This window comes from Marmota monax, unplaced genomic scaffold, assembly GCF_021218885.2.
Source record: "Marmota monax isolate L192 unplaced genomic scaffold, Marmota_monax_Labrador192_F-V1.1 WCK01_AAM20220418_F8-fsc00003, whole genome shotgun sequence".
Classification (NCBI taxonomy): Eukaryota; Metazoa; Chordata; class Mammalia; order Rodentia; family Sciuridae; genus Marmota; species Marmota monax.
In genome coordinates, this window is record NW_026694084.1 from 31194746 (window position 1) to 31208705 (window position 13960).

Here is a 13960-nt window from a genome sequence, read left to right on the forward strand (position 1 = left end):
TGCTAGACTGTGAAATGGAGGAGAACCAAAAATCTCAGTGTGTTAAAAAAAAAGGCATCTCTTTATTCATTCATAAGCATTTATTGAACACTTACTATTTTCCAAGTACTGTCTTATATGTGGTGCTCAAAGCAAACAAGATCCTTCTTTTTAGTCTCTTTGGGAAAGACAAACAACAAAGGATAAGAAAAGTTATGTGAATAGATGATTACAATTTTGTAAATTGTAATAAAGGAAATAAACAGGATGTTGTGATAGAATAACAAAGTGGGATAGAACAGCAAAGGAGGGTAATACTTATGCTGAGACATGGAAGGCTTGGAGAGTAGCCAAGACCTCTGCCTTCAGTGGGAGGGAATCTGGTGACCGTTTTGCAAACCCTGGGGCTTGCATTAATAAATTATAAGACCAGTCTAGTGGATACTAAGAAGGTTTTCCCCTCCCCCAAATGAAACAGAGTAGAGTAAATCAGAACAGAGGAAACTAGCATCCATCATGGTGCAAGTGGAAGTTGTTTGGTGAGAGTTAAGTTTCAGATACACACATACAAATAGGCACTTGTGGCTGAGTCTGGAGAAACTGTGTGTTTCTGCACAGGTTAGCAGTCAGGGAGTCTGAAAAACTCCACTCCAATGCAAACAGGTCTCCATGTATTTAGGAAAGTAAACACCCAGCTGTGTGGCTGGAAGAGTCTGCTAGAGTGATAAGAAGTGAGGTCCATATCAATAGAGGCCAGGTTGCTCAGGCCAACAGTCCACAGTAAGGGGCCTGGATTATATTCTGGGTGCTATTGAAAGCCATGGATGGACGTAAAGCCATCTGGCACATTCTGATTTGCATTTCTAGAAGAAGGGTCATTCAGGAAACCTCAGCGAGGGCCTTTGTATGGTTCATCTACTTTCACATTGAGACTCTAGAATTCACTGGGCTCACTGACATCCAAATGCTTTGGACAATTTGAAGGTTCACAATAGAAGAAAACTGATGAGTCACTCATTTTCATTCTTGTCAAAACATCTGAGGGCAACTCAGAAAGCAAAACCTGAAAAACTCACAGAAGTGGGAGCAACCATGAACTCTTTTTTAACTGAGGAGGGGTCAACATTTTCAGACACTTGAGAATGTTATTAGCGTTACTCTAAGTTTGCATTATGTTTTACAGAGGTCCACATGGCTGTTCCTATTGAAAATTTAAATTGTGCAGGAAACTTTATCCAGAAAGATAACTTCTGTGAGTATAGCCTTTAGAAACAACCATGTGTATTCAGGAACAGGTGTGGCAAGATGTACGTGGATTCATCTGTAATTAGGAAAAAAATGGAGATGGTTTAAATGGAGACCAATGAGAGAATGGGTAAATAAAAAACAAAAGAATGTTTATTACTATCCATTACATAGCTGTTTAAAATGAATGCTCCAAACACTGTATGTACTAATGCAAAAGTCCTGATTTTTAATTAAAAAAAAAAAAAGCAGCAGAGAAATACAAGTAGTATGATATAACTGCATTAAAAAAAAAAAACTTTGAAAAATACATGTGGATGAGCACAGCTGAATGTTCACAGGAAAAAAAAAAAGTCTTAAAGGGACACCACAGACACCATACACATTTGAGAGGGTGAGAAAAGGTGGCAGAAGAGACCCTTGCCTATCATATACTATTCATATACTTTGCATTTGAACTTCTTTTGCATTAAGATCTTGAAAATGTAGCAAAATTGCTGGGTATGGTGGCATAGGTCTGTAATTCCAGTGACTTGGGAGGCTAAGGCTGGAGGATTGCAAGTTCAAGGCCAGCCTAGGCAACCTTAGTGAGACCTTGCCTCAAAATAACATAAAAAGTGTTGAAGGTGTAATTGAGGGGTAGAGCAATCCTTGGAGCACACACACACACACACACACACAGTTACAAAACAATATTAACAAAAGATATTACTAGGCAGGGCAAACCAAGAGAAGTGGTAAGCAAGGAGGTAAGAAAATGACCAGGACTTTACAGTGACATCAGCGCTCAGAACTTCACCTCTTGGGTTGTCACATTGAGGGAAACCAAAGGTTCGGATTTCACGGTGCTCTTCATTTGCTGGCATGCGCACGTGGGTATGTGGTGTGTATTTTCATAAATTATTTATTTATGACATTTCCCAAATGCTTGAGACCAGATGGTTTGAGCCACTACAGAGCTGGGTATGGCACCTTCTCTGACTAGCTCTATTGAACTGTTTGGCTTGATCTGTCCCAATCAGAAATTCTCCTGTTAATTGAGTCTAGTACTAAGTGGTGAACACAGGGCAATATTGAGGAAGGGAAAATGGAACACAACAGCCACCAGTCCTTGAGCACACAAGCTCTTGTCATGACTGGTTCTGGTGAATTTAAGTATATTACCACTCACTCCATACCTGTGCACGGTAGTTGACTGATGGTAGTTGACTGACGTATTATTTTCATTTTGCAAATGACTACTTATATCTACCTGGGTGGCCTAGCAAAGGGAGGGGCTGGGGTGAGAGATACCCTGGGATGCCTCCTTCGAAAGGGAGAAGTGCCCATCCTTTCAGGTGTGCTATTCTGGGGTCAGTTGCATGATATTAGAGAGAAGAGGATAATTTTGCTGTAGAAAAATGAAGATTCCTGCAGTTTGTCCTTATGTAACCTACTTGGCTGAAATCTATATCAACAATATGAAAAAAAAACAAGTAACTAAGGAACTTGTAAGGCTTACTCTTATGCCCACACCCCTCCCCCAACCACAAGCAGAGAGAGGCGTGTGCTTTACTGTCAAAAGCAAAGAGTTAAAGAGAGGGGAGAACAACAGCCTTGGAGCCTCTTTCTGATCAGACCTGCCCTACCTGCTTAACCCTGCCTAGGACTCCACCCTGGGCCCCTCCCCACCCCACCACGTGAGATTAACTGTCCCTGCTCATAGTCCTGGTGCCTGTCGTCCCATCATCAGACTTTATCACCAGGTTTGGCCTGTGTTGCTCACTGTCCCCAGGGCAATGTGGGCAGGTGCCTAGACCACCCGGAATTCCTCTTTCTAGTCCCCATGACAGCCAGTGCTGCTTGGCCTCACAAATACCTCAAGGATGTCACTGGGCCTGTGAAGAAAGCAGCTGGGCCTGCAGAGGAATGAGGTAAAAGCCACTAGAAATAGTCCAACTCGAGCCCCCACCCCCCTTCCTGCTGATGGGCAGAATCACAGCCTTTGGGACAGGAGTCCCCTGTGTTTCTGCTTTGCTAGCAAAGCAATGAGCCTTCTTTTTCCCAAAATAAATAGATAGATGATAGATAGATAGATAGATAAATGAAAAATAAATAAAAGAAAGAAAAGAAATTGTACAACTCTCAGCCTGGGGGAAAAGAAATGAAGAAGGTCAGATGTAAAACTGTCCTGTAGGATGTGATAACAGGGAGACCTTAGCATGACACACAATGATGAGCCCTCATGTAAACTATGGGCTTCAGATGATGAGTTTGGGTCAGTGTTAGCTCATTGATCGCAACACAGGTGTCACACGGATGCTTGACAGTGGCGCAGCAGGAGGGTACAGTATGTGGGAAGTCTCCGTCAACCTAAAAACAGTGCTAAAAGATAAAGTTTATCAATTTTTTAAAAGCTACTAAAATATATTTGTACAAAGAACTACCACCATTTGATGCTTTATAACTTTATGGACAAACTTCGCTTTTTCTGAAATATGAGAAAAAATGGACTTAGAATAAATCATGACAATCCACTGAGACAGAATTTTTTCTCTCCGTGGCTGTGATGAATTGGCCAAGAGTGGAGCCAGGTAGCAAAGGGAAATGGGCTCTGGCTTGAAGGGGGGAAAGAATGAGTTTTGAATAAAATAATATTAAAAAATAAACAAAAGATCTCTAAATGCTTTTCAAAGACAAAGGAGACCTGAATAAATTTTATTCCTATCATCATCTTTTTTTCCCCATCCATATTTCAGGTTTGGTTTCTAGTATTTCATACAATGACAAAATTTGCCAGTTCAAAAACAAACCTTTTGTGTCTAGTGCCCACTTTTCCCAACAAAAGCACTTCATGAAATTCAATTATTATCATTAATTGTATAATTAATTTGTATATGATTAATTTTGTGATTTTACATTTATTATTATAAAACTTTATAGGAATAGAGTTTAGAGAATGGAGGAACAACTGTTTGTTAAAATAAATGTAAAGCAACTGGGACATCTATGACCATTTCAGATATTGAGGTCACACCTGGAATCTTGTCATAGACCTCCGCTACTAGAGCTGGGTGCCACACAGACAGAAATGCAGAATCTAGGTCTAAGCAAGGTAAAAGGGACTTGTTCAAGGGCACTGATCATGTTCAAATCAGAGACATATGTGGCAGAGCCAACGCCACCCACTTAGGTAAGGGACCTGTGATCCCCGTGACTTATTCATGTAGGCTAAAGAGTAGCTCTGGGAGTGAATGAATTTTAGATAAGTCAGGGTGACTTACGGAAGTTACTAACTTGCCACAGTCACAGAGCAGGTCAAAGGCTGGAGCCAGGACATGAGGAGGCCTGTGTTACCTGACCTCCACCTGTTGGTGTGGGGGAAAAAGTCACTAAAGGGGAGATGGATGGATGGAGGTGATGGAGGAGGAGCTGTCACTAAATGCTCAGCCACAGGGAGGGAGGGGTAATTCTGGGATGGTCCCTCTTCCCCTCAGGTCTGTTATCTTGATAAGAACCTAAAATCCCGTTTGGCCAAGTTGCCTCCCTTCTGTTCCTGCTCATCTCTCTTCCAGTCTTGACTCCGGGGTGCTACCATAAGAGTGACATAGCAATGCTATTCAAGTAACATTGCAAGCAGGAATGTGGGAGCAGAAGAGTTTTCTCCACGGGATGAGGAGAAGGGCTGGGAGGGGGTGATGGGGCATCTTCCAGTGGAGGAACAGCAGCCTGGGGTTTTGGAGACAATTCCTGTTTCAGCCAGAAACTGTCATTTATTAGCTTTGTGACATCAGACAATTTCTCTAAACCTGCTTACTCAACTATAAAATGAAGATAATATTAGGATCTGTCCAGAAAGTCTGAGATTATGACTAAAACAGAACAGTATGGGCAAGGGGACATCCTACCTGTTAATGTCATCACTGTAAAATCCTTTCTTATCCTTCCGGGACCATCTAGCACCTAGTGCCTTAAACATTCTCAGTAAATAGGTATTGGATTAATGAGTAAACATAATAAAATGTGCAAACAAAGGTAATGGTTCATCTACGAAAGATCAAGGCTCGACAAACATTTCAAACACTATGACACCTGCTAAACAACAGTTGGAGGTCAGGTAACACAGAAATGAGAATCATCTCTTTCATATTTTACCAATTTCTTGTAGCTAGGTAAGAAAGTCTGCAAGACCAAAGGGAAAATCTCCCTCTCCTAGACAGTATCTTTATTTAGATAGGGTATTTCTGTGTGGAGATTGAACCCAGCAGTGCTCTACCAATGAGCTACACATCCAGTCCTTTTTTATTTTATTTTGAGACAGTGTCTCCCTAAGTCCCTGAGGCTGGCCTTGAACTTGCAATCTTCTGCCTCAGCCCCTGGAATCACTGGGATTACAGGTGAGCATCACCCTGATGGCAAAAAAAAAGGCTTTTGAGGGCTGGAGGTATAGCTCAATTAGTAGAATGCTTGCCTTGTGTGCACAAGAACCTGGGTTCAATCCCCAGCACCATATACATGATGATGATGATGATGATGATAATAAAAGACTTTTGAACATATATATGACCAAAGATTTTCCAAGCTAATCATAATGGTTATTCATTTGGGTCTCAAAAGCATTGTTTTATTTTGTCCTCACAACCCCCCTTTAAAGCTCATATGGTACCATTATTTTATTACATATTAATGCTTACGTTGGTTTATGTTAATATGAAATGCTAAATATAGAATTATTTTACAAAAACAACTGAAGTTTAGAGAGTTAAGTGAACTGACTGGTGTCACAAGTACATTGTACAGAGGAGGAAACAGTTTCCGAGAGAGTAGGTAACTGCTCCCAAGGTTCCCAGCCTACGAATCAGCAGAGGCTGGAGCAGAGAAACTCAGGACTTTTGACTACAAAGCTCTAGTTACTATTGCTTACTGTGTACCTGTGTATCTACAGTTTAGTTGTAACTGAAAACCCTCTCAGTTGTGAGAGCAAAAAGAACTCACTGAATAGCAAGATAACCAGACCCTGGGAGTTGACCACATCGTTCAAGTCAACTTGAAGTATAGCTCAATTAGTAGAATGCTTGCCTTGTGTGCACAAGAACCTGGGTTCAATCCCCAGCACCATACAGATGATGATGGTGGCCACACTTGACCCGGCACTGCACACTGTATGACAGCAGTGGCTTGCCAGCTGAATCACCAATTACAGTTTCAAGGCTGTAAAAGCTCTTGCTGTTTTAATGCTCTTCCCATCCAGTCTGCTAATGCCACCTGTCCACTCACCTGTGTTGGGCAAAGGCCTGAACTCTCACTCCACCTCCTAACCTGGTTGGTAACTTCAAGCCAAAAAAGCATTAGCAGGACAACCAGCAGTGCTCAGGGCAGAGAGGACAGAGTCCTTCCCAGCTGTCCCTGTTTAATGCATCCTGAAAACCACTGCTGTGTTCATCCCCTTCAAATCACTGTCACAGCAACCTTGAGATATCTAGGAACCTCCAAGTCAAGCAAAGCTCAACCCCAAATGCATTCACTCAAATTCTAGTGATGGTTTCTGCCTGCTTCTTTGTTAAGCATTGAAGACACATGAAACAAGCTGGACAGGTTGTGCAAGGAAGCCCAGGGGAGAGATGAATGAGCACCAGTAGCTAAAGCAAAAGCATCTGGGGAGCACTTGAGCTTCATAGATTTCCTCCCCAGACTTCCTCCCTTGCTTAATGTAATCAGAGACCATTCCAAAGCAACTGGCTTTCTCCTCCACCTTCCCAAGGCTCCACATAAATACTACAACCTCAGAGTAGGCTCCTCTGACTCACCATTAGAGAAATCCTCTCCCACACACCTTGCATATTTCCTCCATTGCATCTATCTCACCTGGGAGATAACTGAATACCTTCTTGTGAATTTCTTTTTGGTGATTAGTGATTAGAATGGAAATGACATAAAGACAGAAACTAGGGATCTAGTCCATCTTTGCATATTAGGCCCTGGGAATTGAGGAGCCTCCCAGTTAAGTACTGAGTGAATATTAGTGATATCATTTTCTCCCTCATCACCAGTTGCCTCTCCCTGCATGTCTCTGGTCTGATTTCAATAGGACTACACACTCCACGTGCTCATCTACCACCAGTTTTCAAACTCCAATTAAACTTACACACACATCTGCTTTATTTGTATACCTATTCATCAGCACTTAACAGGGCCTCCATTTATTATAATCTGTACTAAATATGAGAGTGAAGTTGGTTTTTTTTTTGAGGGGGGGTACTGGGGATTGAACTCAGGGGCACTTACCACTGAGCCACATCCCCAGCCCTTTTGATATTTTATTTAGAGACAGGGTCTTACTGAGTTGCTCAGGGCCTTGCTAAATCGCTGAGGTTGGCTTTGAACTCACAATCCTCCTGTCTCAGCCTCCTGAGCTGCTGGGATTACAGGTGTGTGCCACTGTGCCCAGTTGATTTTTCTTTCCTTAGAAACAAGCTCAGGGGCAGGATCACTTCTAAAAAAAAAAAAAAAAAAAAATTAAAACCTCTATGTTCTAGTTCCTAGTGTGAAAAAAAAAATGAGAAAGTTGTTAGAATTTCAGAAATGTTTTTTTAAAAAATGAAGCTGGGCCAGGCATGGTGGTACATGCCTATAATTTTAGCCACTTAGGAGGCTGAGATTTGAGAATCACAAATTCAAGGCCAGCCTCAGGAAATTAGTGAGAACCTGTCTCAAAAAAAAAAAAAAAAAAAAAAAATTAAAGTATTTAAGGGTATAACTCAGTGGTACAGTGCCCCTGGGTTCAATCCCTAATACCAAAAATTGATGGATAAATGAAATAGGGAGGTTATGAAGGAAGGGTCCTTACATGTGATTGCTTGATATAACTATTGCAAAAGACTCTGCTGGAACCACTAGCTTGCAGAGTCCATCATGACCTTGGACAAAAAGTAATTCTACAAGGACACCTGCCTGGCTATTGCCAGTTCAACCTGACCGACACCACTCTCCTTGTTAATCTTTGTGGCCAAGGATTATTTAAAAATATCTGTTGTGATCCTTCTCATTTTTATCTTCAAAAACTTTCCCTTGCCTCAGCCTCTGCATACGCTCATAGTTCACTCCGGCACCCATATCCCACTATGCTGGACTATTCTTAATATCACTCTTCCTTGGAGAATCTGATGTTATTTCAGATGGATACTAGGTTGGGGCTCAGCATCCACCCACCTGTCATACTTATTGCAAGAGCAGATGCAGAAACAAGCCAGCTTTTGCATTTATTCTACAGATAAAATTGCTGTATTTGTTTAATAGGCAGTTTTCCTGGTAAATTCAGTAAAAGGAAAAGCCCTCTGCACATATTGTGGGTCTGTTCATTTTTCAGACCCTTTTAAATGCTTTGGAACATATCATTTTCCTACATTAAGCAAGCTCAGTCCCCTTAGAAAAAATAGGCACAGCAGTCTCCACCAAAACCACCCAAGAATAAATGCACAGTCTTCTTAGGTTCTCCTTCCTCTGCTTCCGCAATGAGGCCAATGACAAATTAGACTCCCACACCGGGGCTTTCAAAATGACTTCATTACTGCTCGAGTTTCCTATAACCTTCAGCATTCAACTTCCTTATTTAAGATCCTCATAGAAGCTTGTTGACAAAGCCCAGGTATTTGAAAACTCTTGGGATTATGGTGGCTTCAGCCACTGGCATAGGGTGTGCTAAGGCCTCTGGGGTTCCACATCTTCCCCCTACCAACTGCTGGCAACTGCATTGCTGCTTATCATGCCGACAGCACCATGTGATCACATCTGCCCATTGCTGTAATCAAATCATGTGGTGAGCATGCTCCTTTTAACTGGCACTCAAACCACCTACCCATGACACAACATGGGTTACCGAACAGCTTAACTTCTTGGTGTAGACTCCACAATGAGAACATAGTTTCTAGCAATTTTTGCATTGATTCTGAAAATCAATGTGTATTGAGAATCTATGTTTATAAGATGTTTTTCATGACCGATAGCTTAAAAGCAATGGGTGATTAATTCTCACACCATAAATGCAAGGTTTTGAGTAACTAAATGAATTCATCAAAATGTTTACTAAGCAATGCAAAGATGATACATATTAACATTCTGAGAAACTATAGTAAGCTCAATAGCTTGAGCTTGGATCAAAAATATCAGAAAATAGTACAATATACAAGTGGAAAAATATATGAATTCAGTGTTCCCTAATAGATGGCTTATTAGAAAACCTCAAGCATTTTTCAAAAGAACTTGATGGGTTTTATTTTAATAAGACAGAGTGAAGAGGAAATGGCTTAAAAGATATCATCAATCTTTTATTTAACTAAGCACTGCCCTTCATTTTGAAGGAAATGATACAATTTCAAATTGGAACTTCCTTCTCAAGAAGTGGTATAAGAACATAACATTGATTTAACATAAAACCTTCAACAAAAAATAAGGTTTATACAGTTTACTGGGAAATAAAATGCATAAGAAGTTCATCCTGTTAGTGTAATTCTCCATGGCTCACAAGAACAAAACAACATAATGAAAAATTGAATAAACCAGTCAAGTTAGAGTTATCCTGATTAAAAAAAAAAAAAAAAAAAAATTCACAAGTAAAATCTAACTTTCCAAACAAATCTTACGACTGTGATCACACAAGATTGTATTCTAATTTGTAAAAAATGGTTAGACAAGCACATAATATCAAGAGTCTTCAACACAGTGAATCTCAGTGTTAAGGAAAACAAAACAAAACAAAATAGTCCTTAAATTTTCTTAGCTCTCCATAGCATATGTCATATAAAATTAAAAGTTTTGCTTCCAAAAAATATGTTCCATGTGGTTGTCATGTGGTCCAATGGTGCTATTAGGGCCCGAAGCACCAGGGACACAAGAAGTATAACCACTGAAGTGTTTTTCCTCATAAAAACTAAAAATTTTCTTAAAGGTCTGGAATAAAGTCTTCTGCTAGGCATTTTAGTGCTACAAAGTCATTTTAAATTAAATGTGGAATAAAAGCTACAAAAACTATGAGTTCTTTTAATATAAAAAGTTGTGTAGCTGAAGTTGTGGGCTTCTTTGACACACATAAGCAGTCTCAATAAAATATTTGCTCAGGTAAGAAAATAGAATTTGTCTGGTTTCATTTAGCCTACGTTCCAGTCGATGTCCTGCTTATCCCTGCCAGAGCTTCTGAGGAATATTGGAATCGATATTTCTTTCCTTCAAAGAGCATCCGTAATTCACAGTACAAAATAGTTTTAAAGTCTTATTCCTAAGGAGAAACAAAAATTATTAAATATATATATGTATTTTTTTCTAAAGTGCCAGATGTAGCCATTGCCAGGGCATTAAAAAAAAAAAAAAAAAAAAAGAATCACTTCTCCACAACACTGCCATCTTAAGAACCAAGAGTTGATCTGACCCTCTTTCTTGGAGCCTTCACCAGTTGGTTGTGGCTTTTCTTTAAGCATTATACGCCTAAAAAAATTTCCAGTGGAATCCCCTATTCCTAAGTATTACACATTTAGCATCTCTGGTGCCCCGTAGAAACACTGGCACTATGTTCCAGGAAGGATCATCTGGCACAGATCTATTTCCTATTCTAGTCCATTTTCAAGCCATTATCAAAAGCCTCTTCTTGGAGTGGTCTGCTCCTTAACTGAGCACACAGTAGCTCAGTGGGTTTTATAGGCGCTTTTCCTTCAAGTTGAGACTTTCAAGGCATCTCATTTTGAACAAAACACACTCACTGCTACACTCAGTGTGACCAGCAGACGGAGGTGGAGGGGGTGTTCTCTAGCCCAGAGTTGTGGGGCAGTGACAACTTTTTCTTTTATTTCCTACCACCTGGACAGTGGTCCTCCCATCTGTTAGATATAAATTCTCCTAAATGTCTTCACCCAATTTTAACTTGTACTGCTCTTCCATGAGCGAGAGAATATGAATGCAAAGCTGTGAGTATTAAACATGAAAACTAGACCTCCATTTCCAAGGGAGACTGGTTTTCCTTCAAAGTCCAGCAGGGCTAGAGTGTGGTTCACTTTTAACAATCAAAGGAACAGGACCTGTTTGGTGATCATTGTTAAATTAGGAGCATAGCTAATGCCCTATGACAGAAAGGTTTCATGGTGGGATATAAGAAGATCTGGGCATTTAAAAATTATGGCCTCAACTTCTATGTCTGAAAAAAGGAAGCAGACAAGAAAATCCTTAAGTCTCACTGCCTTGATTTAGAGCTCTCCAAGCAAAAAGCCCAAGGATGAAAAGGTGGTTGTGGATTACTCAAGTAGGGCTCTATTCCAGCTGTTAGGCTGCCACTACCAGGTGCCATAGCTACCAACCTATGTTTTAGGGCTGTCATCAGATTCTGTGCTGACTACACCAGGTGGCATCTGTAATGGAGGTCACCCCTCTTAACTGCAAAGGCTCTGAAGGGGTGCTCTCCAAGCAACAAGGAGACTGTCGCAGTATTAATAAGACTTTGCCCCTTGAATTAAAATGCATCAAGTGTGGCTGGCAAAATAAGTATCCTCCTAATGAAACAGGTCTCAAGCCCAAGATTTTACCACCAGCAGCAGAACAGGAGAGAAGGTGAGGGAGATGGGCCAGTGAGAGGAAAATTTTTTAAAAAGGAAGAAAAATCACAGGATCACCACCAAAGCTATTTTTGAAAGGGCAGGAAGGAAGTCAAAGAGGAAATTAACTAATTCTTGCCAGGGCAGCACCGTTCAGCTGCTTCCCTAGTGGATACTTTATGGGGTGGCACAAGCCAACCCCATCTGTGACCTGTGGACCAGCAAAAGCAGGTTTAATTAGATCACAGACACAAAGGGCTATTCTCTCCTTTGCTAACAAATAACTGCAGCTCTAAGTGCCTACAACAGCAGGCAGAAAAACAAAGGCGCAGAACTGAACCTTAATTGAATCCTTCCCCTGACTGGCCCTTGACAATGATTTACTTGTAACCTGGAAAGGGGCGGGTGGAGCAAGAGACTAAGCTCCGGAAGACGAATTACTTGAGGATGGAGAAGGGAGGTAGTTTGTTCAACTATTTGTTACACTTAATAGGGGGATGCTTGGTTTTGGTCTGATGGTCACAGACCACGTCATGGTTTCACCAGCCTAGCGCCCCAGGAATCCCATAAAATAAATCACACCAGCCTTCTGGATCCCACTCACAGCTCAGCGGGGGAAGATGAAAAGCAGCTCTAGGCGCTGGCCATGGTGGCGCCTCCCCAACCCCCCTCTGGCCTTTGTACCAGGCATGCTCCGAGCTCAGTGTAGACGGGAAAGCAGAGGCAATGGCAGGGCTCTGATAGGTACTCTGAACTTTTCTCCAACCTTGCGTGTTTAAGGGTCGATTCTGAACCCAGATTAAGCAAGTCTTATCGTTCAGTTCATCCCACAACAGAAAGGAAGACAAGCCTGAGGGGGCCTGGAAGGAAATACTATCCACTCAAAAGTACTCCTACCTGCTCCCTCTGTTCCCTTCCTCCTTCCCTGTTCACAGCCGGCTGCGTATTTCTCCAACTCTCCATTTTCCAAAGGGCCCAGGAATCCCAGTGGGGCCCAAGTGGCGGCAGAGGAAGGAGGGAGGAAGGGAGGAAGAGGAGATGAAAAGGGGCAGCAGCTACTGCAAATAGCTCCCTTTTGCAGCGCTGCCCTCCACTCGCCCGTCAGTGTGCCACTGCCTCTCCATCCTCCCCCTCCAAGCCTGGTGAAGGGGTGGGCCTGGGAGGCGGCGTAGTCCGCGCCGCATCGCTGTCGCCCTCATCCGGCTCCGCTGGGTGCAGGTGCATGGCGAGCTCCTGCAGTACCGCCGCGCGTCCAATCTGGTCGTTACGCCGCTTCTCCATGATCAAGTCCTCCAGGCTCTGGAACTCCAGAGTGTGGCTGCGCTGAGCCGAGAGCTGAATCTGCAAGCGGTAGGGCTGCTTGCCAATGCGCAGCTCGCCGCCGATCTTGAACTCGCGCTTGCCATAGCGGCACCAGGCGGCAAAGCTCTCTGAGTTGCGCCAGCTGAGCTCGCGCTCCTTGGCGCCCACGTGCGCCAGCGCGTTGCGCACCACGGTACTGGGGCTCAGAGGCTTGTAGCGGTACAGATCGTTGACCACACGGCCGCGTCGGCCCTGGCTCGCGTCAGTCAGAAAGCTGTTGCTCACCTCCAGCCGGTGCAGGTGGACCACCTGGAAGTTGCCCACGTATACCGCCCAGTGCGGGTACTGCGCCTGAGACACAAACTCCACCAGGTCGCCTGGATTGCACTTGTTGAGCAGGTTCTCCGGTGTGTAAGTGCTCAGCGCCGCCGAGCCCGGCGCAAAGCTTTTCTGGTAGATGCACTCGTCGCGATAGAACACTGAGCACTCTACCTCGTGTAGCCGCGGGTCGTAAGGCTGCGGCGGGGGTAGCGGCGGCCGCTCCCCACAGTCAGGCAAACCACCGCCATCCGGCCCTTGGGGCGGTGGCTGTGGCTCCACGTCCTCGTCGTCATTGGAAAAGATATAAGAGACACCGATGCGGGGACCGTCGTCCCGGTCCACACCAGTAGGGTCGGCCGTTGGAACTTCCTTGTAACTTAGGTGGGTCAGTTTCTCCACCTGGTTGCCCATCACGCTGTGGACACACGTTCACACCGCCGCGAGGGGAGAAAGCGAAACCGCCACTAGGGTCATTGGCACAGGTCCCCGGACAGGGGCTGCGGCCACCTGTTGGAAGAGAAAGCCATATCTGTAAGAGTCCCTCCAAGTAAAGGACATTT

General features: G+C 43.1%; 1 protein-coding gene across 7 annotated transcripts in view; it reads right to left on the reverse strand.

Moving 5' to 3' along the window:
* The window catches only part of Lratd2 (LRAT domain containing 2), a 69315-nt gene that overhangs the window by 41774 nt on the left and 13581 nt on the right, over nucleotides 1-13960 (reverse strand). For 4 of the 7 annotated variants that reach the window (XM_058585724.1, XM_046464629.2, XM_046464627.2 and 1 more), the window contains exon 2: nucleotides 9503-13907. In XM_058585724.1, coding sequence (XP_058441707.1) covers nucleotides 12879-13811 — 933 coding nt within the window. In that variant the 5' untranslated portion in view covers nucleotides 13812-13907 and the 3' untranslated portion in view covers nucleotides 9503-12878. Of the gene's footprint in view, nucleotides 1-61; nucleotides 1301-9502; nucleotides 13908-13960 lie in introns of those variants that run through there. The other 3 variants (XR_006856203.2, XR_006856202.2, XR_009228686.1) reach the window with 3 other exon arrangements.